Below are 23,839 nucleotides of genomic sequence, written 5' to 3'. Positions count from 1 at the left end.
ATATTGGTATATATACACTGCTGCTCAAATGTTTGGGATCAGGAAGATTTTTAATGTTTTTTTAAGGGAGTCTGTTATGCTCATCAAGGCTGTAACAGGCTGTAAAAACAGTAATATTGTGAAATCTTATTGCAATTTCTAATATTGGTTTCCTATTTTAATATAGAATTTATTTCTGTGATGCAGTAATGAATTTTCAGCATCATTACTCCAGTCTTCAGTGTCACATGATCCTTCAGAAATCATTCTAATATGCTGATTTATTACGAGTGTTGAAACTGTTGAGCTGCTTCATATTGTTTTTGGAACGTGATACCTTTTTCTTTGATTCTTTGATGAATACAAATTTAAAAACAGCAGCATTTGTTCAAAATAGAAATCTTTTCTAACAATATAAGTCTTTACTATGACTTTATATTCATTTAACACATCCCTCCTGAATAAAATTATTAATTTCTTTAAAAAAAAAAAAAATACTAAACTTTTGAATAGCACTGTATATTTTTAAACAAATGCTGTTCTTTTTAACTTTTTATTAATCAGAGAATCCTAAAAAAAAAAATTATAATAATCACAGGTCCCCCAAAAAATATGAAGCAGCACAATGGTTTTCAACATTGATTATAAATCAGCATATTAGAATGATTTCTGAAGGATCATGTGACGCTGAAGACTGCAGTAATGATGCTGGAAATTCAGCGCTGCATCACAGAAATAAATTACATTTTAAAGTATGTTAAAATAGAAAACTGTTATTTTAAATTGCAGTAATATTTCACAAAATAACAGTTTTTTTTCTGTATTTTTGATCGAATAGATACAGCCTTAATGAGCCGAAGAAACTTCTTTAAAAACATTAAAAATCTTACTGATCCCAAACTTTTGAGCGGCGGTGTTGGATCAAATATATTTTGAATTGAAAAAATGCAGTTTTACACATATTACCTTTTAAGGAATTTTTTTTAATTTATTTTATATTTTTTACCATTTGATTGCACCATCTTCTGCATCTTCGTATGATGATATGCGAGCTCTGATTGATGCTATTTTCACCATCGCTGAAGTGATATGAAAGTATCCAGATCACATCCCTCCCGTGATTCCTTTTGCATCCTTCATTTGTCTCCCATCCCTAGAAAGACAAAAATATTGAGCTATAACTGTAACGTAAAAACAGTTTCAGACACAAAGTGCATGCATGCTATCTGATTTTTGCTGACGTTTGTCTACATGTGGTGGCTCTAGTTATGTTCAAATCCACTGAGCGCCGTGTAATTAATGAACACGCTGTGATTAGTTCAGGAGGACGTTTGGAACAGGAAACTGAATTCCTGATGCACTGCTATCCACTTCCACAGAAGACAAATACAAGCTTGATGGATCAGCAGAAACTCATTTTCTAGTACTGTTCCGTTGCATGTCTTATTTTTTTCAATTGTGAAAAATCGTGTCCATTTGGCCTTTGGCTATGGTGAACTTGCTATGTTCACTCATTACATTAGACATGGGAATGAGATGCGGAAATATTCATTTCTGAGTGAAATTAAACCATCATTGATCACGATGAGGGAAAGCGATGGCTTTTAATCCTTTAATTACAGTCAGGATATAAATTTATCAATGTAACTATCGTGCTTTTTTCAGCTCAGCGGATCCTGTGTTGTGTCAGGTGTATGAAACGCTCTCTGGACTATGATGGAGAAATATATTGCTTAGCCGAAGCCAACATGAGAAGCTTTTACAGGTACAAATGCTATTTTAAGGGTTATGAATCTGAGAGTGTGTGTGCTCACAGGAGGAGTCAGTCTTGTTAACACATCGTGATTTCACACCTAACCACCGCCATCCTTTCAGCGAGCGAGGTGTGCGTGTGAGCAAAATGCAAAAATCTACTTGCAGTTGAGTCACAAATATCTCTTAAACGTTATGAATATGAAGTGCTTTTGGCCTTTTGATTCTTCTCAGATCATTGCAAACTTGTCTGATGCATAACTTGACAAAGAACTGGCATTCATGTTATCTTTTTAGAGGTATACCTTCTGCTATGCTTATTCCTGTATAGAAGTCTTAATTTAGAAAAAGTTAGTAATGATGAAATTTCAGAAAACTCATTGTATCATGCAGTGAGTTTATATAATTTGTTAAATAAATGATCATATACATTTTCCTTAATAATAAACAGTGTTTTTAATATATATATATATATATATATATATATATTTATTGAATCAGTTTATTTAATTATTTACTGAATCAGTGTGGTTTTGCCTTTTAAGTTTTAGCTATTTTAGTAAAACAAATTAAACCAAATTAAAATAAGAAATTGTGAAATTAAAAGTTTCTTTTTTATATTTTATACATTTTTTGCAGTTAATAGTTATTTTATTTCAATTAACGAAAAGTTTTTTGTTTTTTATGGTTTTAATGTTAGTTTTGGTTTTAGTTTTAGTTATAACCCTGAAAATGAACAATGTATAAATATACATAATATTCTTAATGATTTTTTTTTTTTTTTTTAGTGCACAGTTTTAGTGTGTTTTTATTCAGTTTCATTGGTTGTTTTATTCTCTTGTTTTATAGCCTTTTTGATGTTTGTATTTAATTGATCATACATAAAATTCTGATTTATTTCTCTGTAATTCTTCTAAATCCTTTGTGTACGTCTGTCCTTCTCTCCTACACAACCCTGACATTGTAAGACTAATTTAATGTATCAATTATTCTTATGCTAATTAGGGTACAGTTTCCCAAGGTTAGCATCACAGATGGCGACAAAACCTCACATGCATCTCATCTCCTTTTACTCTGTCAAACTGTCTCACAAAGCCTGTAAGAACTGAGCAACAATATTTGCATACTTTTGTCCACTCTAATCCAGCATATCGCATACAACACTGGTGCAGTGTAACAACACCACCCCCTCTGACGACACACACACTCACACGCCTTTCTTTTCATTGTGCTTTGCTAGCGTGTGTCATTTTCTCAAGTCTGAATCCTCCATACAGCAGTCAAAACGGTGGCAGCTTGAGAAAGTGATGTCATAATTATGTTTATCCAGACGCCAGCCATGAGGTCACAACAACAGGAAGTGTTGCCATAAAACGGTCATATCAGAGAATAATACCAGCAAATATTTTGCATTAAATATTTAACAAATAAAGCTGGAAGAATGTATATGATTATGCATACTGTATATTAAAAAATAAATAAATATATAAAAAATATTGTTTTTAAATATATTTGAAATTTTAAAATTATATATATATATATATATATATATATATATATATTTATTTTTTTTTTTTAATATAAAATATATTTTATGTTAGTTTAGGCTGATGGACAGACTTATGCAGTTATTTACAGTGTTTCTATTCTTATATATACACATATACATACATTTTAATAAATTATTTTAATTATTTAAATTTTAATTATTAATTTTAATTGGGGCTCATATTATATATATTACAGTTGGTCAGTATTATGTAATTTTCCTATATATATATATATATATATATATATATATATGTGTGTCCATGATTTTATATGGACAGTTATGTTGAATGACATCAAAATTTGTCATATTTACTTTAATAACATTTTTGGTCTTATTGAAAATTATTCATAAGCACATGAAGTGTTTGTTTTCATAAACTAAAAAAAATATTTTAAATCTAAGTGATTCAACAGTGCATGTTATTAATGATGAAAATGTAATATTTTTTTCTGCCTGACACCTTTCCTGCTGATGTAACCAAGGTGAAGTAAATCAAATTAACCAATAATATCACAGGCTCTTTTCACAATCCAATCAAATGTGATGTCTCGGGCATGACAGGGCCTTATGTAGTCTTTTATATAGTATTATGCAGGATTTGGTGAGACCCCTATAACCTCTGGCTGTACACAGCTAAGCTCGTGTGAACTCATTAGGGAACATTATCTGAGAGCAACGAACCTCAAAATATCTCCAACAATGGAGCTAATCACAAACCAGAGCGCCGAGTTCCCTTTCTCCGAGCCCGGTCCTGGTTTAATGGCTCGGGGTAGCAGACGCTAGTTCCTCATTTCCCATTTCACACACTAGCTGAATTTTACGATGAGTTTTCAACCCAATGTGCTTTCTGAGATAACAGAGATACTACCGACGGAAGCAATGGCACGAAAGAGCGTCCATTTTCCCACACACAAAATAGTAGATAAATGGTTCGCAGCGCTCAGAAATTTCCCAGATTCTAAAACGAACAAAAGACCCCCATTTTCAGCACATACATACTCATTAAACACACATATAGAGGCCATGTCATGACTTAAGGAGAGATTTTATGCCTGCCGTGTCTTACTATTATGTAAAATTAGGTGGAGGAGAGAACAGGAAGATGAAAGGGTTTGGGGGGAAATTATCCTTGCGCCAAACTCATCCGCTGTCTAATTACAGTAACATGCTTTCTTCATGGGAGAGTGTTACATGAACCTTTCTCTCCCTCGCTCTCCCTCTCTCTCTCTCTCTCTGTTGAGTGCTTAGAATAGGAAAAACTGCATATGTGTGCCAAGGCTGGAACCCAGATTTGGATGAATCCATAATTCTCTGAATCAGGAGGTCACACACACAGGAAACAAACCGAAGAGGAAAAAAATGAAAATAAATAATAAATGATAGCCAAATGTATGCTGTGATATTTCCACACAATTTAAGCTTTTAATGCGTTGTTAATAGTCATCATTTTCTCAAATGTGACTCTGGAGCACAAAACCAGTCTTAAGTCGCTGGGGTATATTTGTAGTAATAGCCAACAATACATTGTATGGGTCAAAATTATTGATTTTTATTTTATGCCAAAAATTATTAGGATATTAAGTAAAAATCATGTTCCATGAAGATATTTTGTAAATTTCTTACCGTAAATGTACAAAAACTTAATTTTTGATTAGTAATATTCAATGCTAAGAATTAATTTGGACAAATTTAAAGGTGATTTTCTCAATATTTTGATTTTTTTTGCACCCTCAGATTCCAGATTTTCAAATAGTTGTATCTCCGCCAAATATTGTCCGATCCTAACAAACCATACATCAATGGAAAGCTTATTTATTCAGATTTCAGGCGATGTATAAATTTTGAAAAATTGACACTTAAGACTGGTTTTGTGGTCCAAGGTCACAAATGGATCTTGAACTTGAATTTTTGCATTAATAATTCAGGTTTCGTATTACCGTAATTCATATGAAACATGAAAAGTATAAAGTATCTTGAGTTATGAAAAATCTCGAGGTAATAGCACTCTTGTCAAACTGTTTTCTGCTCTCAAAATGCCGCAGGTAAAAAGAGTTTTCATCAATTGTTTTTACAGTTACGTTGGAAAACAGTATTTTCCCTGTAGTCAAGTTTTAATTTTGTGCTATGGAGCTATGATGGAACTATGATGTAATTTTGCAGGCAAAAACCCGGAAGCGAGTGCATTTTAGCACGTCTGCTTCCATCGTCCCAGAGTCAATGGGTTTTTTGAATGGGATTTTGGTTAAATCCCTTAAATAAGGTCCGTGGTTCACACAAGCTCAAGATACTTTCACGTTTTATTCTACGACATAAAACACACCAGTTACACCCCACTCGTGATTTTTTAAAACTATTACGTTTCTTAAAAAAGACGGTTGCTAACAAGTTGCTAAATGGGACTACAGGCGCTGTCGGAGACGTTCAACGTCATCACGCCGAACAGTTTATCAATTTACAGTATTTTCCAATTGTAGTATCATTTGTAATACAATTAATTGTAGAATAACCAATGAATAGTTTCCTGCATTTTATATTGTTGTTCGACAAAGTTTTTTTGCTTTGCCCCAAAATGCGACAAGTTTTCGGATGAAAGATGCTCGTTTTATCGCTTACTGATGCGGAGACTCTGGGTTCGGACCATAAGGTAAACTCATATTACGATTATTACATGTAAACACCACATTTACCGGCTTTACGGGGTGAAAAGTGAAACTTTAATCATGCATAGTGCTTAAAGCCACGTTAAAATGAAATGTTAACGGTCACATGAAGCTGTTAGAAAGCATATAGATTGAGGATTTTCTAGAAGCAAGGACAAACGAGAGCTGAAATGTGGTACTTTATTCACTAAAATAAATTTAATCTTACCATATCCCAAAACTTGCTCACTCTGCTGTTATTTAACAGATTAAATGCACTAGAATTTTATCAAATAGTACATGGAGACACATTTTTAATTAAAATATTCATATCAATCAAGGATTTATTGACTTTTAATGCACCTCATTTCGAAATGTACAGAAATACGTGCTTTCATGTGTCCTTCAGTTATGATTATTTCATTTATTCACTATACTATTTATTACTAATGTCTCATTTGAGTTTGGCTCTAGTTCTGTATTTATTCCAGTTTATATGAAAAGGTTCATGTAGCGTGGATTAAAATGCATATATAGAGTAAATACTTTTCACTGAACGCGACCGTGGTGCTGTAGTTCGTTTATAGCCTAAGTTTAGCTTTTCAGTTCTGGCGCTTGTATTTAGGCTTCAAAATTCATCACAGTTATATTATTTTGTGAAGATTATCTTGATGAAGTTTCATGAACTATGATTGAACACAGAGCTTATTTTCTGCGATAATCCAAAAGCCTATGGAAAAATCCTATTGGCTTTTTGTCGAGGAACCAGTTTCATGCTAACCGACGATCCGCATACAAAATTACATCATAGTTCCTCCTCTCTACTATATATAACAACCAGACCTTTTTTCTTTATGGTCAGATGTGAACATGCACAGACAAATGACGGAAGCAGGCAATTTCCCGGCAAATGTATCCCCGATATCTATAAAATATCAAAGGCTTACCGTGATCAATCGGGGTGAGACAACCACACGGTTTGGAGGACGGATGTTTAGTGGATTTATAGCATTTTTAAGTGTATTCACACATTAACGACATTTGTTCATTTCAGTTTATTCATACATTCTATTTTTATTTTTTTAAGTTAAGAGCCCCAAACGGTTTATTGCTTTAAAAAGCATACTTTCACTAGCAACAGAATGAAAATAGGATATATTTCATGTAGACACCATCTGGATTTTATTGATATTGGTTATAGATGACCATAACTCCCTTTCTAATGTATTTTCATGTCATCCTCTCCTGTTGTGAACTCTCCCCCCCCCTCCAACGAGAGCCTTCCGTGAGATTTTGACGTGAAGATGTCATGACAAGCTTGGCCTTTCTCTCTTTCCTGCGGCTTGTGCGGCCCATGGCCAAAAGGTTTTGTGGCGAAGGGACTGTGAGAGGCCTGTTCCTCTCCCCCTCCGCTCGGCTTTACCCCTCTGGTTCCCATCCGCTTCCGAAGCTCTTAACAGCCCGAGCCGAGAGCTTGTAACCCCCAGCACACCCTAATGAGAGACCCGGGGACAATGCTGGCATTGTTTGGTACCTCAGCCCAAGAACAATGGATGTTTACCCAAGCAGTTGTCCGACCCAAACTCTACCGTTGATTACTGTTGGGTCTCCTGATTAACTCTGCTCCTCGCCCCAGCACAATGGATCCTTTGACTGGGCCACCGTAAGCCCCCTCCAATTTGTCCTCCCCTCCTTCACTTTTCTCTCCATCGCCACTCTTAACACAGAACTCCATCATGGGACCCGAGAGAGAGCAGCGTCTCTCATAGGGCTGAAATATTGCTGCTTAATCGCCACTCACTTCAGCAGAGAGACATTAAGAGAGGAATGAAAACTGTCTGGAAAAAGACAAGTATGGACTTGAACTTCAGTATTGAAAAAGAAAAAAAGCATGCAAAATGATTGAACAACCCTAAAATAAGGCCTTTGTGCTTCAAAACATGGTTTTGGTATATCCTCTGCACATAAAAGATTTTCTGAGAATATCAAGTGAAAATGCTTCTTAATCTAATATATGTTTAGCAGAGTGTTTAAAAGCGGAAAATAGCTTCTCCTGTCACATTTTCATTTGAGTGTATGCGTTTACACGTTGCATTACTTCTTATCAAATTTCATACATATATACACCAGCACAATGATAAATATGCTTTAATATGCATGATAGCCATAATTTGTCTTGCTAATATGAGCAGCACGGGAGGAAGTATTACTAGCTATCAATTTAACAACAATTTGACTATGTCCTCATGCTTTAGATATAGTTCAGACCTTTTCACTGATCTTGTAAAACTGCTGTTTGCCGATGCAAAAAGATGTGTTGCATTGCTATACAAGTCATTCAAATACATAACATTTAAAATGCATGATACCGTTTAAATGTTTGGGGTCAGTATGATTATTATTTTTTATGTTTTTGAAGCCACGCCAAGACTGCAATTTATTCAACCAAGAGATTAAAAATGTAAAAGTTTTTTATATACATGTATATTTTAATATATTTAAAATGCAAGTTATTAAATTATTTTTAAGCAGATTTTTCTTCAGTCACATGATCCTTCAGGAATCATTTTAATATGCTGATTTGATGCATTTTTATCAATCAGTGTTATTCTGCTTTACTTTTTTTGTGATACATTTTTTTTCTATAGACAGTTCAAAAGAACAACATTTATTTGAAATAAAATATGTAGCATACATATTTCACTTTTGATCAATTGAATGCATCGTTGCTGAATAAAAGTATTTTTGTTTTATTACTGACCCAGTACTTTTGAACAGTATATTCGAATACTGTTTCCCATGGCATAAATTACAGCAACATAAATGTCTGTGGAAGTTAATATCATCAAATCTAAGTTATGTTATAGCTATACTGTACCACAACATACACAAAATGGTTTATGTTCGCTTACATTTGTACATACAAGCAGCCATGTTTTATCAATGATTTGGATGCAAAGTTTCACACAACATATTTCAGATGTAAATCCCTGTGTAAAATGGGTTTAAAGTAATCCTGGTATTATAAAGCCTGTAAATTTCAAGTCCAGTTTTGCACTCTGGCACCTCTTCACACAATCACTGCACATACTGTATGGAACAGCTCTCAGACTTTGTGCAAAATGCATTTAACAAGATCTGATGGGCTAAAACTCATGCATCTTCTAAAACAGTCACTAAAGATGAATTCTTGCATTCAAGCTTTTCTCTTTCAATTTAATTTCTCATGCATATTGCACGATATCAGCTTATCAATCTACTCACTGCAATTCATTAATGTGTCAACTGATTAACAAATAACACTGAAAACGCTCACTGCATGAATTGATTTTCAAAATTTTCAGACCCTGGTCTGTTGCCTTTTGAAATATCGTGCAGCTCTGCAGTGTGTGTTTCTATGGCCGTCAGCACTGCGACATGCACACACACACACACACACACACACACACACACTGCGCTGAACGTCTGCAGTCGGCCCATCTGCCCAGCAGAGCTGCTCAGCATCCAAGCTCCGATATTCAGATGAGGGCCGCGCAGATTAATAAATCATTAAGACGGTGGGGTCTATAACGGCCTCATTCACACGCTCTCCGGACACTGTGTGTCTGCTGCGAGCCCGGCATTAGACATGCAAGAATGTTAATGTCGACACGCATTATAAGAAGCTTGCGAGGCGTCTGTCTGCACGCTGGGCCTGTGTGCATCTCGCCATATTGTGTCTGAGAGAGAAGCCCCTCTAGTCTGGAGTAAGAAAACCCACTTTAATGTGGCAAAGGACAGAAGTGCCGATAAACATATAGAACGTGGCCTAAATATGAAGCATTTTGTGCCTATTATTTTAAAACAAAACTCTGGTCTAAGAATGTTATATTTATTTTTAAACATAAATAAATTAAAAACAAATATAAATCAGAGTGATTTTAATAAGAGATACTATTATAGTTTTTATTAATATTTTGAATCAGTTTTTATAATTTTTTTATTTTAACAGAATTAAAATGAGCTGAAATAAAAAGTTTGTTATATGGTATTATATTTCAGTTAAAGTTTAAGTAACTTTGTTGTGTGTTTTTGTCTATATAGTTTTTATTCATTTTTATTTCAGTTTTAGTTCTAGTTATTTTAGCACATAAAGTTGAACAAAATTAAATTGAAAAATGTTGCCTCAGCAGCTATCTGAAATAAAAAAGTTCTTTATACATTATTTTATACATACACAAGCTGTACAACAAAATACATTTACATCAGTGTTATAATAATTAACAACCCTGATATAAATATATACATTTTCTTATACTGCGTGCGTGCACAATTTTTTGAATTAGCAAAATATTTTTCCCACAAAGGTGGATAATTTAATGTTTCTTCCTTTTTCTGCATTTTTCTTTTTTTACATTAAAACATTAGTGCACAGGAAAAGACACCTGTTTTTCTTTTTTGTTCTCCTTTCTGGTCCATTCAAAGCATTTTGTCTCCTGCTTAACCCAGCACTTTAAGTACACAGTGAGGGGGATGATTGCATCACAAAGGAAAGCACCAAGTCCATACCCCTATTTTGGCTTTGCAATTTGCATGCATTTGCATGATTTTATTATGCACATGCCTTTTGTTCCCTGGGTGGGAACCATGGAAAAAAAAAAATGGAGATGGAGCCCGTGCAAATCCACCTCACACACAGAAATACACATTTGTGGTTGGATAGGAAGATTATGATGAAAGCTGGGTTGCTAATATTTACACAGCGGTGCATGTTTAGCAACAATCAACAAATTAGCTGCCGAAAAAGTATGAATATATTTATTTGTGGATTGTTTTGTTGTTGCTTATTGATATTTGCATGCTGTTTTATTCTATTATTACTCCTATTTCTGTGCAAACACACACACACCCACCGTTTCATAATTGTAATCTAAACATCACATCATTAGCGTCTGCTATCACAGAGAACTTCAATGGGAGTCTAATGTAACAGTCCAATTCGACCGACTTGATTTGAAGAAATAGGTCAGGGGTTTAATGTTGCCTTTGGCCTAGTTTTCTAAACCACCCTGATTCAGACACACACACACACACACACACATTGTGATTGTTGAGTCTTCTGGCTCGATAAACATTTCCTCTGACCACGGTAATTCTTGTAGTGCAACAAAGTCTTTTTTCGAACACGTCATTGGCATTAACACTGCAACATGGCATTACAATAATATTTACAGCCTGTGAGCTTGAGTTTCTCACCTTCAACCCCTATACAACCAATCTTTCCACCAATATTGTTTTGTTATGTTTATTTTTCCACTCATGTTTTTTTTTTTGTAATTTGCATGCATATCTTTGTGCTTTTGGATGCAGTGGGAAAACAAATCTCAGATGTGCTACGAGCATCTTGAGCAAACACACACATGTGCATGTGTCTATGAATGGTCCGCAGAGGATGTTCACATCCCTTTTTCTGGCCTCTGGCTCTCCACTCACCTCATGTTGCATCAGCCTCATGAGGCAGCGCTGCCTCCACTTCCTCCTGCGGGCGACTCCGAGCTCCAGCTGCCTCTAACACACACAGAGAAACACAGAGATTTCACATTACACCCACAATAAAGACACATACTATTCTGTTAGCTTTCCTACATAATGGTGAGCTCAGTATCTCGTGTTTAGAGGTGTATATATACTGTCTAGAATTATATTTGCTATACATGTTTATCCAAAGCAACTTGGGATTCAAAGAAAACATTTGATCAGTTCATGCATTTCTGAGGAATTGAACCCATGACCTACTGTTGGGGCTACATTTTATTTACGCCATACAGACAGTTTTTAATGCAATCGCTTTTAATGGCTAATTGTGGTCTGAAAGAAAGAAAGAAAATTTCACGCTTAAGCCACTGATGTGACTCTAAAAGTGATGAAAATTCCTCTCTGGTATCACTGTGCTATGAAATGTTGAGCATGTTTGAAATGTGTGAACAGAATATTTGTGCACTTCTGATATTTATGCACTTTAGGGTGAAATATAAAACTAATGTGTAAGCTAAAGAAGTCATGAAACATGTTTTCACTGAAGAAAAGCAGAACTATGTCTTCATTCATATGGTCTTTTAAAGTGGTTTATGCATGACACGAGACTCTTTATAATGATGAGCCCTCATATTTAGAGATAGATTTATATTTGACATACGTTATTATATAAAACCTCTTAAATTGGATTAAAAGAAAACATTTTTTGGGGAATCAAACCCATTTCCTACTGGTTCAGCTACATTGTATTTATGCCATACTACTTTATGCAATAACTTTGAATGGACATTATTTGATTGTAGTCAGAAAGAAGGAATAAAGGCCACTAGCAAAATCTATTCATGCTCAAACCACTGATGTGCCTCTAAAATGATCAAAATTCCTCTCTGGTTTCACTGTACTTTGAAATGTTTTATATTGTTTTTATAGTGCATGAGTATCAGTGGCACGTATTATTGCATGAACATCTTAATGTGTAAATTATTAACGGCGTTTCTCGTCTCTCCCATCTATCTGTATTAGTTTTGTTCATATTTCATGCATGCCACTGATGCGACTCTAAAAGTGAGCAAAATTCCTCTTTTTGCTATCACCAAACTATGAAAAGTTGAGCATGTTTGAAATGTGTGCACTGTTGCAATATATAAATGCATTTAAAATGCATTTAGGTTGAAATATGAAACTAGTGTTTAAGCTATAAGACACATTTGTTCTCATTGTAGAAAAGCAAAAACTATGTCTTCATCCATTAAGTGGTTTATCCATGCAACAAGACTGTATATAATGGTGAGCTCAATATCTCATATTCAGAGATACATATATCTAATTTACATGTAATGTCTAAATTTACATTTACCATACATTCAAACAATACATTGGATTCCTGTGGAATTGAACCCATGACCTACTGGTTGAGCTACCTTTTATTTATAACATACAATGAAATTTTAATGGAAACTTATGCAATAACTTTTAAATGGACAGTACTTGATTATAGTCTAAAGGAAAGAATAAAGGCCACAAGCTTAAGATTTGTTTCACAAGTGCATAACTATCAACGACACCTATTACTGCATGAATATCTTCAATCTGAATTAATTATTAACAGCGTTTCTCATGTCTGCCATCTATCTGTGCTTCTTCTGTTCAGTGGCATGCATGAAATATGATGTGACTCCAAAAGTAATCAAAATTCCTCTCTTTCGTATCACTGTGAAACATTGAGCGTATTTAAAATGCATGCACTGTTAAGTAACGTGTAAGCTAAAGAAGTCATAAAACACATATTTGTTTTTGCTGTAGAAACACAGAACTACAATGTCTTCATCCATATGCTCTTTATACTGTACATGCGACGCCGAATCAAAACACAAATGTTCATCAAAAGCGGCTCTCCTGAGAATCTCCAGGCAGTGTGATTACCACCAATCATACGCCGGAGCTCAGGGTGCTAAACCAATGAAAATGGTGCTAATTAGAAAATTGGTATTCATGGTAACAGGCAGCCATTGTGCTGTGACATATGCAAAGCGTGCGACGTGTGTGTGTGTGTGTGTGTGTGTGTGTGTGTGTGTGTGAGTGTGTGCCAGCAGACATTTTGGGATTGCCCTCTCAGTCTCCACTGCCAAAGCCATAAGATGGTGGCAAACAGGAGACATCGCTTCCATGGTGGACAATGACGTGTTTGGAGATGCCCATGAACCGCTGACGGTTAATTAAAAGGCTCGTACTGTACGGAATATCCTTTTCAGATTACGTCTTTTCAACATCACACAAATCAGTGCTTCTGTTGCTTTTCCTGCAGTCTAAAAAAAAAGCTTTTTTTAAATATGTGATTCTCAACTGAATCTTGGTTTTGTCAGAATACAGAAATATATCTTGATTTTTACTATATATTTTTTTAATTACAGTCAATTTGCAGGCTAGCAATAATTCCAGGGTTAATTCTGTTGTATTCGGTCTTGCTATCCGTACATCTGCGTGTTTGCCGTCAACTAAAGGAAAAGCGGCTCCTTGTGTCTCTCCATCAAAATCCCAGAGTCTCTCAGCAAATTAGCAGTCTCGTTGTATTAATGAGCCGGCTCAACGTTTATGAAGTACAAAGTCATTTGCAGATTGCGCTATCAGCTGTTGTTGAAAATATTAGAAGATTTGTTCTAAATCAGAGATGGAAATACAATTACAGGATATCAGGATTTGATCTCAGTATATTTGTAGCCCATTCATTCAAGAAAATCAGCTTGTTTTAGCTGTGAAATGCAGCTGATCTTTATTAACAGCTGATACGGTTCGGTATTAATATCCTTCAGTGTTGATGACAGATTATGTTCTCATTATAAATTGCTCTCAGAAGATCTAAGATAGTAATATCTCTGTGACTAAAGCACAGTAACATGAGGTGATTCTCATTACACTTATTGCAGCTAAAGACACACTGGCACCTCCGGCTCATATAGAGTCAGCTCGCCTCATCATCTCCATGGAAACCCCAATCAGCTCAAGAGTTCATCACACATGACAGATATGCCAAAAGTGGGCGGGCACATCATAACTGCAGATATTCTTATGCTCTCTTTCACTACTAAATCATGTACAGTTTCTTTATTTAGTTAAATGGGAAGTGGTATAAATTTCAGTAATTATATTAATTTTTTTTTTTCATTGGAATATTATTTAACTAAAGTCATTTAAATGTCCTCCCCACCCCAAAACAATGAATGAATTAAAAAAAATAAAAACAAAATGCAAACTGTGCGATCTACTGAATGATTTGGATCAGATCACTTTTGAAATTTTATATTTTGTTCAGGCAAATGTTCTGATTAACCAAAGTGGCCCGTTTTCTTTGCTTGTGAAGCAAACAGTCCTTCTGTGACCTCAAGTGGTGACCCGTCTGACCTCTGATGTCCTCTGTCCCAAAGGAATCAAAGTTCAGAGTTCAGCATGTGCTTCATGGTCAAATTCAAGTTCAAGCTGACCATCAAAACCGATTCCATACGGCCAAATACACATCGAACAGCATGCACCCAGAAACCCTGATGACTGTATGTTCTCTCAGAAGGGTTGCGCTGCATGGCACATAAGGAATTTGTCTAATAAAATATTTTACTGAAATTCAAAAAAAAAAAAAAAAAAAAAAAGGTAGCACAAAACACTATGAGAACACAAATAAAAAGTAACTTTTTAAATAAAATCCAAACAAAATGTGATGGTTTGCACTGGAAATTCTGGGAATTCCTCTTCTGCGTTAATAATGATTTATGAAATGATTCGTTCTTTTTAATTATAAAACATAATTTAAAAATACATTTTCTTCAAAAACCTATAAGGTAATTCATACTTACTACTTACAAAAACATATTATAAAATTTGTTAAATTTAATATATTCCAAAATATATTTTTTTATATTTAGGGGGGGTTTACCATACATTGTCTTTTAAAATATTATTTTTTTCACTATATATGCTAAGATAATGGTGTGAAATCTAATTGAGATATACATAGCCCCTATATATATATATATATTCAATTTATGAAATTTTTCAATGAAAATTGCTAACATTTTTTACTGTATTGAGGGAACTAAATGCCAATAAGAACAATATATTAAATATATTAAAGTAGGGATTGTGTATACGTTTTGATAACAGAAAAAAAAAAAATCTTTAAATAGAAAGAAGAGCAAGAGAAAAGAGTGAACTGAATGTGAAAGAAAAACATGGAAACAACTTTTTGTCAACGATGTTCCTAATGTACAGCCAGCTGCTTAATGATGTGTGAGAGAGAGCCTCTAAATCAGTTGTCAGCTCTTGGGGCCTCTAGGTCGGCCTAGTCGTGGATAGTTTACGAGTCGTGTGTGGATGTGTAAGTACAGCATCCCGTTCCACATTCCCGTCACACACAGGCTCTCCAGCATCCTCCATTCACTCCATCTCCGCTGTTCCACCCTCCACAGAGATGCAGATGAGCAGGGCGCACTTGGGCCCCCCTCCCCTCCCCTCCCAGGGCTGTCTGTCATATTCTGCCCCAGACAAGACATTGCCCACTTGCCCTCGAGCGTGGGAATGGGGGTCCACGGGCGTTCACATCATCTCCCCCACGTGCGCTCGACCGCATCAATTAAGGATGAGTTTCTATGCCAATTCCTTCCTCCATCCCATTATGTCCCAATTATTTCATTTGAGGAGCTTGAATAAGTCCAGAGTCAACGATACTCGGACGCACGTGGGTTCCAATGAGCTGACAACTACAACAAACTTACGCCTTTGTCTCCTACGTGCTTTGCATTCACCCTTTCATCCAAAAGCTTTAATAATATAACAAACAAATCATCCTGAAGCGTTTGCATGAGCAACAATACATCTAACGCCGGTATATTTAATGCTCCACGTTGAGATGCTGATAGAAGCGGTTCTTACTTTCGGTTATCTAGCTTTATGACGACCAGCACACTCATACAGCTAGATAACCAAAGATAACAACACGCCTCCAACGTGATGTGTCACACCACAACAAGTGCAAAAAGCCCATTTGCCCCAATTACTCCAAGTCAGCAGATGCGAGTAATTAGTTGCACGCAAAAAAAACCCCAAAAAACAGAAAGTTCATCCAAATGAGGTCGATCCCGTCCAACTTGGCTCCCGCGCGTAATTGTTGAACTTCTTAATTATTGACTCGAACGATTAAGGCAACCCTACAAGACGCGAGCCTGCTACATCCATCCATAGCAGCGAGGATGCTTTTTTTTTTATTCCAGTCGGAGCTCGGCTTGGCTGGATTTACAGTGCGGTACGCATGAAATCCTGCGTATCCAGGCAAGAGAATAAACGGACGCGCAGCAAAAAACGCAAGGCATAAAGACAGCATCGGGCAAAGAGCGAGAGCTGGAGAGTAAACACATGCGTGCTTGGGTTTGGGCTCCAAATATCACTCTCGCATCATGCGTAAAATGCGCGCAGGTTTGATCCGGAGGCATTTTCTCTCCTCTTGCTCGGGGTAACATCATGACGTCCTTATGGCACACGGATGACGTGCTCACGGATGACAGGACTGACGCACTCAATGGGCTCCATCTCTAGTGCCCAAAATGCGCACAAACCTCGTGAGGTCAGAGGTCTCGAGGTCGCGCCGGATTTAAATGTCCATTCGGAGACGCACGCGGCGACGCGCACCGGCTTGCCCCTTTTCTGCAGTGTGCAATTATGAATATAGACCAGGATCACAAATTAACCATGGGTTGGGGTAAAAAAAAATATGCAAGCCTACATGAACTGACCCCACATATTTAAAAATGTCAATTCTTCTGCTTTTCGAACATTTTATATATTTTATAGCATATTCTAAACTACTCGTTTTAGTAACAGAGAAATATTTGTACGCATAAAAGTAAAAAAAAAAAAAAAGCAATGATATTGCTCAGTAATGTATGATACTGTTACAGACCTCATCTTTTCCGTTCCAGTTGTTTAGTTTTAGGCACAAGAGTGGAACTTCTTGCTTGTTTGTACAACAAAGTTTTATAAAGAATCATTACGCGTCTCTTAGATTTCAGAAATACTTCACTGATCTATTGCAATGTAAACAGGCCTGTAAACGTTTCAATATTATAAGCATTTTGCCTTATTAGATTCGTTTCAGCAGCTGATTCCAGTTCACTCGTCAATAGTAATACAAGCATAAAAAATAACGCTAAATAAAATATTATCATTAGAAGGATGCACAACCATTATTCACAACTAATTAAAGCAATATCTGTATGTAAATGCATGCATATGTAATCTTAGTCCACATACAATCGACACATATATAAATGTTTTTCACACTCTTTATAAACAAAAATGTCCTTAGACATCTAAATGAGAAAAAATAAAGCAGCTGAATGAAGTAAATTAAAGCATCACTTCTACTCACATGGATGCAAAGGTTCAGCTTGATTTTACAGGCTTCTTAAAATAAATAAAATATTTAGCAGCATCCTTTTAAAGCATAAAACCATTCTTTTTCAGCAGCTCTTAATTTAACCACCCTGAAGCAATTAACCACTTAGTGTGTTCGGCGTGACGTCACACAGAGGACAATTAACACTTATTTATCTGTTATCGTTTGTTGAACAGCCAGTGACTCGCAGCTCAATGAAGCATGTGTGTTAACAAAGTATAAAGATTTACAGTTAGCCACGAGCGTTTTAAAAACAGAGGTTTCATTTTTTTTAAATGACATAAAATATGCCTATTGTTTAATAAGCAAAGCATTATGTTAGAAAGTAATAAAGCATTTTAAATTGGCTGATTTATCAACAAATTTCTTTTTTCCTGACAAGGACACCCGAGAAAACACAGGCCAAATGTTTTAAAAATGAAAACGCACGATATTAAAGCTACAGATTTCAGATTTCACGTGGCCTATTTTTGGTAAATTGGAAGCATGAGGTAGGCTATACTTACATTCTCCTCGGACTCCCCATGGCACCGAAAAAGCGCTCATCTGGATGTGAAACGGATAAACGAACATCCTCGATTAGAAATCCTTCCAAGACTGGTTTGCTGGAGATGCACGAGGCATCGTCGTTTGAAAGCATCTTATTCCATCCACAGGATGAGAAGGTGTGAGAGAAGAGCAGAACTTCATCACACGGCTGCCTGTGCGCGAGAGCGAATGGAAAGTGCGGCGCGAGCCCTGCAAGTTTGGGGGGGTTTGGGTGGGTTTGAGAGGGTGGGGGGCGATTTATGATCCACCCCTTCTACCCCTGCATTATACGTGCGATGAAATTAATATATGATTCAACTTGCTCAGAGTTCTTGTTGCACGAAACGTCCAAATGATGTGACCAGGTGTGACTTACCTGAACAGGATGTGTGTTTCATGCCTTTCATGCGTACTGACATTTTCTACAATTTGGGAACAATTATCAACTTCCCACTTACGAAGGGTAGCGTTTTTCACCTAAGTGTTTTAATTATTTTCTTTCCATCGTGATGCATTTCTGTGGTCTCGAGACTCGTTTGATGCAGGACTGGAGGGGGGTCACGTTCAATGACGTCGTCTTGTTTGTTACGTGCAGCCATATTTAGATACACCGAGGAAATTAATGATGCTCAATATGCAAATCAAGCCATAATGACTACAACATTCAGACGAAACAATGTCTCGTGCAAAAACCGTAATTTTCTAGGAAGGATGTTGGTCTGCGAGTTTATTTCTTAAGCAAACATATTTTGGATGTTAATGCCGCTGGAAGAAGGAAATCAGAGCATGTGAGAAATTAACGCCTGTAATAATCATCTGCTTGATGTGTCTTTGTGTTTGTCACCAGGCAGAACAGCGGCTTCATTTGCTTCAGGAGCTCATCTGTATTCTTTGAGAATTTCAAAGCACCTCAAAGTTTTTTTTTCTTTCTTTTTTTTTTTTTTCCTCTTCAGCAGGTGAGTATTTTTATTTGTCTAGAGATTGGAATATTAATATTACATTTTTTTGTTTTTAACTGTGCTTTATTTCTCACGGAAATCAAAAGGAATTTTGTTTTGATTGAACGGTTTAGTTTTTAGGAGAACAGTCGAGTTTTATTAAAACACATTGTGCATATTATGCTGCAATGTCAGACAATTTTCATTGCAACCAGATAATTTGAGATTAGATTTATGAATTAAGACTAAAGGGAATAAAACATATATATATATATATATATATATATATATGTTGTATTCTAAATAAACTAACAATATTCCCAAACTTACATTTCATATGAAAAGGCATTGCAATGTTCGAGTGAACGTGAATCCTGCAGCTCCAGGCGTCAGATGTCTCGAGTTCATGCTGATTGTCAGGGATGTGCACGCGCGCATTATGGGCACACAAGAGCAAATTGCAAACATCTTTTATGTTTCTCATAATGCAAAATGTCAATTACTGATTACACTGATAAAAAAATAAAAATAAAATGATTATTTTGTGTCTGAAATAATGTTTTTAGGAATGTCTTTAAAATAAAATATAAAAATCTGTATTTAATGTGCAAAACTAAACGAGCATATATATTGAGTGATTTTTGTTTTCTTAGGCTATTTATATTTTCAGTACGTTCATAAGCATAAAAGAGAAGGACAAATAGGAGAACAACGACACACTCTCTCACACACGCTCTCACACACTCACAGTCATGATGGTTTTGTTCAGGTTAAAATAAAAAAAATAAAAATTACAGTCGTCTTTAAAACGTAGAATGTGACATAAAGACCTTTGTAGACATTAATAAAGCCAAAAATAAATAAATAAATAAATCTCATAATCTCAGAAATTTGGATGCGAAATCTGTGTGTTTAGCCTATGGTCATTCATTCTTATTTTATTTATTATTTTTATTTAAAATGCATTTCTTATTAATTCATGTATTTTAGCACATGCTATACATTACTTGAGCTTTATATTTCGACAGTTGTTCATTCTGACAGGAACCCATGAATGCGCGCGCGTGTGTGAGTGTGTGTGTGTGTGTGAGTGTGTGTGTGAGGCGGCGCACAGATCTGTCTGTTATTGCGTTACAGCGACACCTGGCGGCAGCTTCAGTCCAGCAGGAGCTTTTCCATCAGGAATCTAAATATATATTCGATTTATATGATCTTTGATATTCTATAATGCACCTCTTTCATTTATCACAGTTTTCAGACAGACAAATTCTTAATTTTCACAACAGATTAAAGAACAGTTTGATAGGATATTTTGAGCTGCACTTCTTCATAAAATTAATAAACTGGTTTTCCACCAGCTGAACAAGGGATGATATCTATCTATCTATCTATCTATCTATCTATCTATCTATCTATCTATCTATCTATCTATCTATCTATCTATCTATCTATCTATCTATCATATCAGAGATTATAGCCTATCATATATATATGCAATGCTTTAAACCTAATTGATGTGTTCGTACTTTATTTATATGTATTTGACTATTCTCAAAAATAAAGATGATTATAGACGCAATTACTGGCTGTTGGGCATGATCCGAAATATGTTTTATTGCGATAGGTAAGGAATTATTGTTATTTGGTTTATCGTTTTTGATGGCAAATTTATTGGCATAAAGAAAGATCTCCGTAATTAATATTTCCTCGTGCTGTCGATTGGAGAAGGTTTTCTTGTTTAATTTCAGCTCACACGTACAGTGTGTGTGATAACTAATTTCGTCGATTTTAATTTCACGGGAGAGCATGTCTTATGAATTGAGATGTCGATATATTTCCAAACCCGAATGATATTTGTATTATTGTAAATAATAATAATAAATAAGTATGATTCAACAGCTATTCTTTTTTTTCTTCTTTTTTTTAAATGGGGGGAAAAAACGCGCGCGTTTACAAACATATTCTGTTTATTTAAATGGTTGTATTTCGAACCAAAAAGTCTATCTTAATTTTAACACAGAAGCAGAAATTCTGTCCGTTTCTCTTTTTTTAATTCCTTGTCTGCCTTCATGCAGCTACTATGATGAATAATTGTATGATAATCAAGTCACATTAATTCATTAAAGGTGTTGAATGTCAGTTTCAGTCTTCCAGCAATAAAAATGTGAAACAGAACCATACATGTTTCTAAAAAAGTGTTTATCCTTGCAAAATTATTTTAAAAGAGCTTTTGATGTAACTGCATATTTAGCAAAAATAAAGGTAGCAGGAATTACTCCATCAGACCAGAAGAACCCACCACCAGTGTCAGCTACCAGCCTGTGCTTTTCTGTAAATATTTCACAAGCAGTTTACTGTAGACTTATGTTTTAAATATCTCAGTTTAGGCTGTGAAGTGAGAATGAACTCAAAGCTGAATGTGTCATGATGGTGGAAATCAGGATTTATGCCTCTTAGTTTTGATGCTGAAGCTGCAAATGTTTTACCACAGTATTTTTAAAGCTCAACCTACAAAGACTACAAACTGAGAGCGGTAGTATTTTGCACCAACACAGCTAACACCAAACCTTCTCAGAATTTGGCCAACGTTAAGTAACATTAATATAGTGGGGAAAATCCAAATGCAACATTCCCATAATGTTTGCAAAAATGACAAAATGGAATGTTCTCTTTTAAAACATTGAAAAAAACTGTACATTTTTAGCGTTCAGAAATGTTTTCATAACATGTTTCACAATAAACAAATGATTTACTGTAAATACCAACCAAAATCCAGCATGTAAAGTCTGATGAATTAAAGAAACAAAAAATTCTGCACAATTGTTTTCAACATCGATAATAATTTCTGAAGCAGCAAATAAGCGCATTAGAATGATTTCTGAAGGATATCTGGAGTAATGATGCTGAAAATACAGCTTTGCATCGCAGGAATAAATGAGATTTTACAATGTATTCAAATAGAAACCAGTTATTTTAACTTGTAAAAATATTACTGTTTTTACTGTATTTTTGATCAAATAGATGCAGCCTTGGTGAGAATAAGAGGCATACGTCCATAATCTGATGAAATAAAGAAACAAGCAATCAAAAAAGGGAAGAAAGCCTGATGTGAAATTGTTTATATGGCTTTATTTTTGGAGCTCACACTGCTTTACCTTTCTGTTCAACATCGGCAAAGCTTGAAATCACATTCTGACTCATGTGGTCAACAGGTAGCAACAAATGCTCTGCATTTTTATGAAAATATACGCAAAATGTATTGTACATCTCTTCCACCGGGGATAGGCAATACATGGCCAGGAGAACTTTAACGTTGTTAACACGGCTCTGAAATATCAACAACATTTACAAGAGAATTTGTGTATTTGGAAGCCTTCCCGATTCCATTTCGTACATTCCTCAGCCCCGGGCCCGTGCTAGTCTTCAAATGGTGCGTGATGGCTTTCTCTCTCACTCCGTTAATCGTAAAAGAAGCCTGCAAATCCTGGCAGGCTCATTTACCCAAAAGCCTCATTGTTCTCTATTTACATAAATACGTTGAACCTGCAACACAACAACGTCTTGTGATAACATACATTTGCAAGTGAGCATTGACGGTGAGCGTAAGGCCCCGGTCTGTACGGGAATATTACTTGTACGAGCCCTGAGACACGTCAATGCCTCTATTAATAGTTTAATTATGCATAATATATTACTGAAACTAAAAAGTAGCTTTACCAAACAAGAGTACCAGACTTCTCTTTTTAATCCTGTATGCTTGTATACACTGCATAAACTGCATGTATCATTTGTTTTTTTTGTCTTTTGAGTTTTCCCCACACGTGGCACAAGCAATGCATGTCCCATGCCCCCGACCCCAAATCACAAACACACCCACCCGCCCCGTTTATCATATATATATATCAATTTTAATACTTGATGTAGCACTCGCACTCCGCAGAAACAAATAGAATAATACTAAAGTGAAATCTTTGCATAGAAAAGCCGTCCGCGATCACGAGGCCCAGCCCTCGGACAGACGCATGCGCTTGACAGACGGGCTCTGCCGCTCGTCCGGAGAGGGTCTCAGCAGTCCCATGGGCGAGTGGAAGTCGACCCGGTGCTCCTCGCGGTCGCTGCCCTCGTACGAGCTGCCGCAGCTGCTCAGGCTGTCGACCGGAGAGCGGCCCGCGTCCAGCCGCAGCTGACCCTGCTGAGACGCCGGCTGCTGCTGGGGCGGAGGAGGGAGCGGAGGCTGGGCGTAGCCGCCCGGGGTGCCTCCGGCCCGGTCTCGGGGAGGAGACACTGGTTCGGACTTGATGTGCAGGCTCTGATTGGACGGCAGCGAGAGGGTGGAGCTCTGACACAACGGCGTGCTGGTGCAGTTCCTGCGGACGGAGAGGAAAGACACAGTTAGAGGCCGAGGAAAATAACGCAACTGCAAAGACTGATGAGTTTCCCACTATTTTTTTTATTTTTTTTTTTTTAGAGATCAACCCAAAAAGGCCCATGTTTCAAA

General features: G+C 36.1%; 1 protein-coding gene and 1 long non-coding RNA gene across 6 annotated transcripts in view; both read right to left on the bottom strand.

Annotated features, from left to right (window-relative positions):
• Window positions 1-224: 224 nt before the first annotated feature.
• On the bottom strand, window positions 225-18,913 carry LOC131547725 (uncharacterized). The gene is made up of 3 exons (XR_009272992.1): window positions 18,382-18,913; window positions 11,395-11,469; window positions 225-1,132 (listed from the first exon to the last, which is right to left on the bottom strand). It is a non-coding gene; the product is annotated as an uncharacterized LOC131547725 (long non-coding RNA).
• A 3,537-nt stretch (window positions 18,914-22,450) lies between these two features.
• mef2ca (myocyte enhancer factor 2ca) overlaps window positions 22,451-23,839 on the bottom strand; it is a 44,017-nt gene continuing 42,628 nt past the window's right edge. For all 5 annotated transcript variants that reach the window (XM_058789116.1, XM_058789117.1, XM_058789114.1 and 2 more), the window contains one exon: window positions 22,451-23,708. In XM_058789116.1, the coding sequence (XP_058645099.1) occupies window positions 23,336-23,708 (373 nt within the window). In that variant the 3' untranslated portion in view covers window positions 22,451-23,335. The remainder of the gene's footprint in view (window positions 23,709-23,839) is intronic.

This window comes from Onychostoma macrolepis, chromosome 10 (genome assembly GCF_012432095.1).
Source record: "Onychostoma macrolepis isolate SWU-2019 chromosome 10, ASM1243209v1, whole genome shotgun sequence".
In the NCBI taxonomy this organism is placed as follows: domain Eukaryota; kingdom Metazoa; phylum Chordata; class Actinopteri; order Cypriniformes; family Cyprinidae; genus Onychostoma; species Onychostoma macrolepis.
The sequence above is the reverse complement of the archived record's forward strand: the minus strand, read 5'-3'. Positions and strand labels throughout refer to the sequence as shown.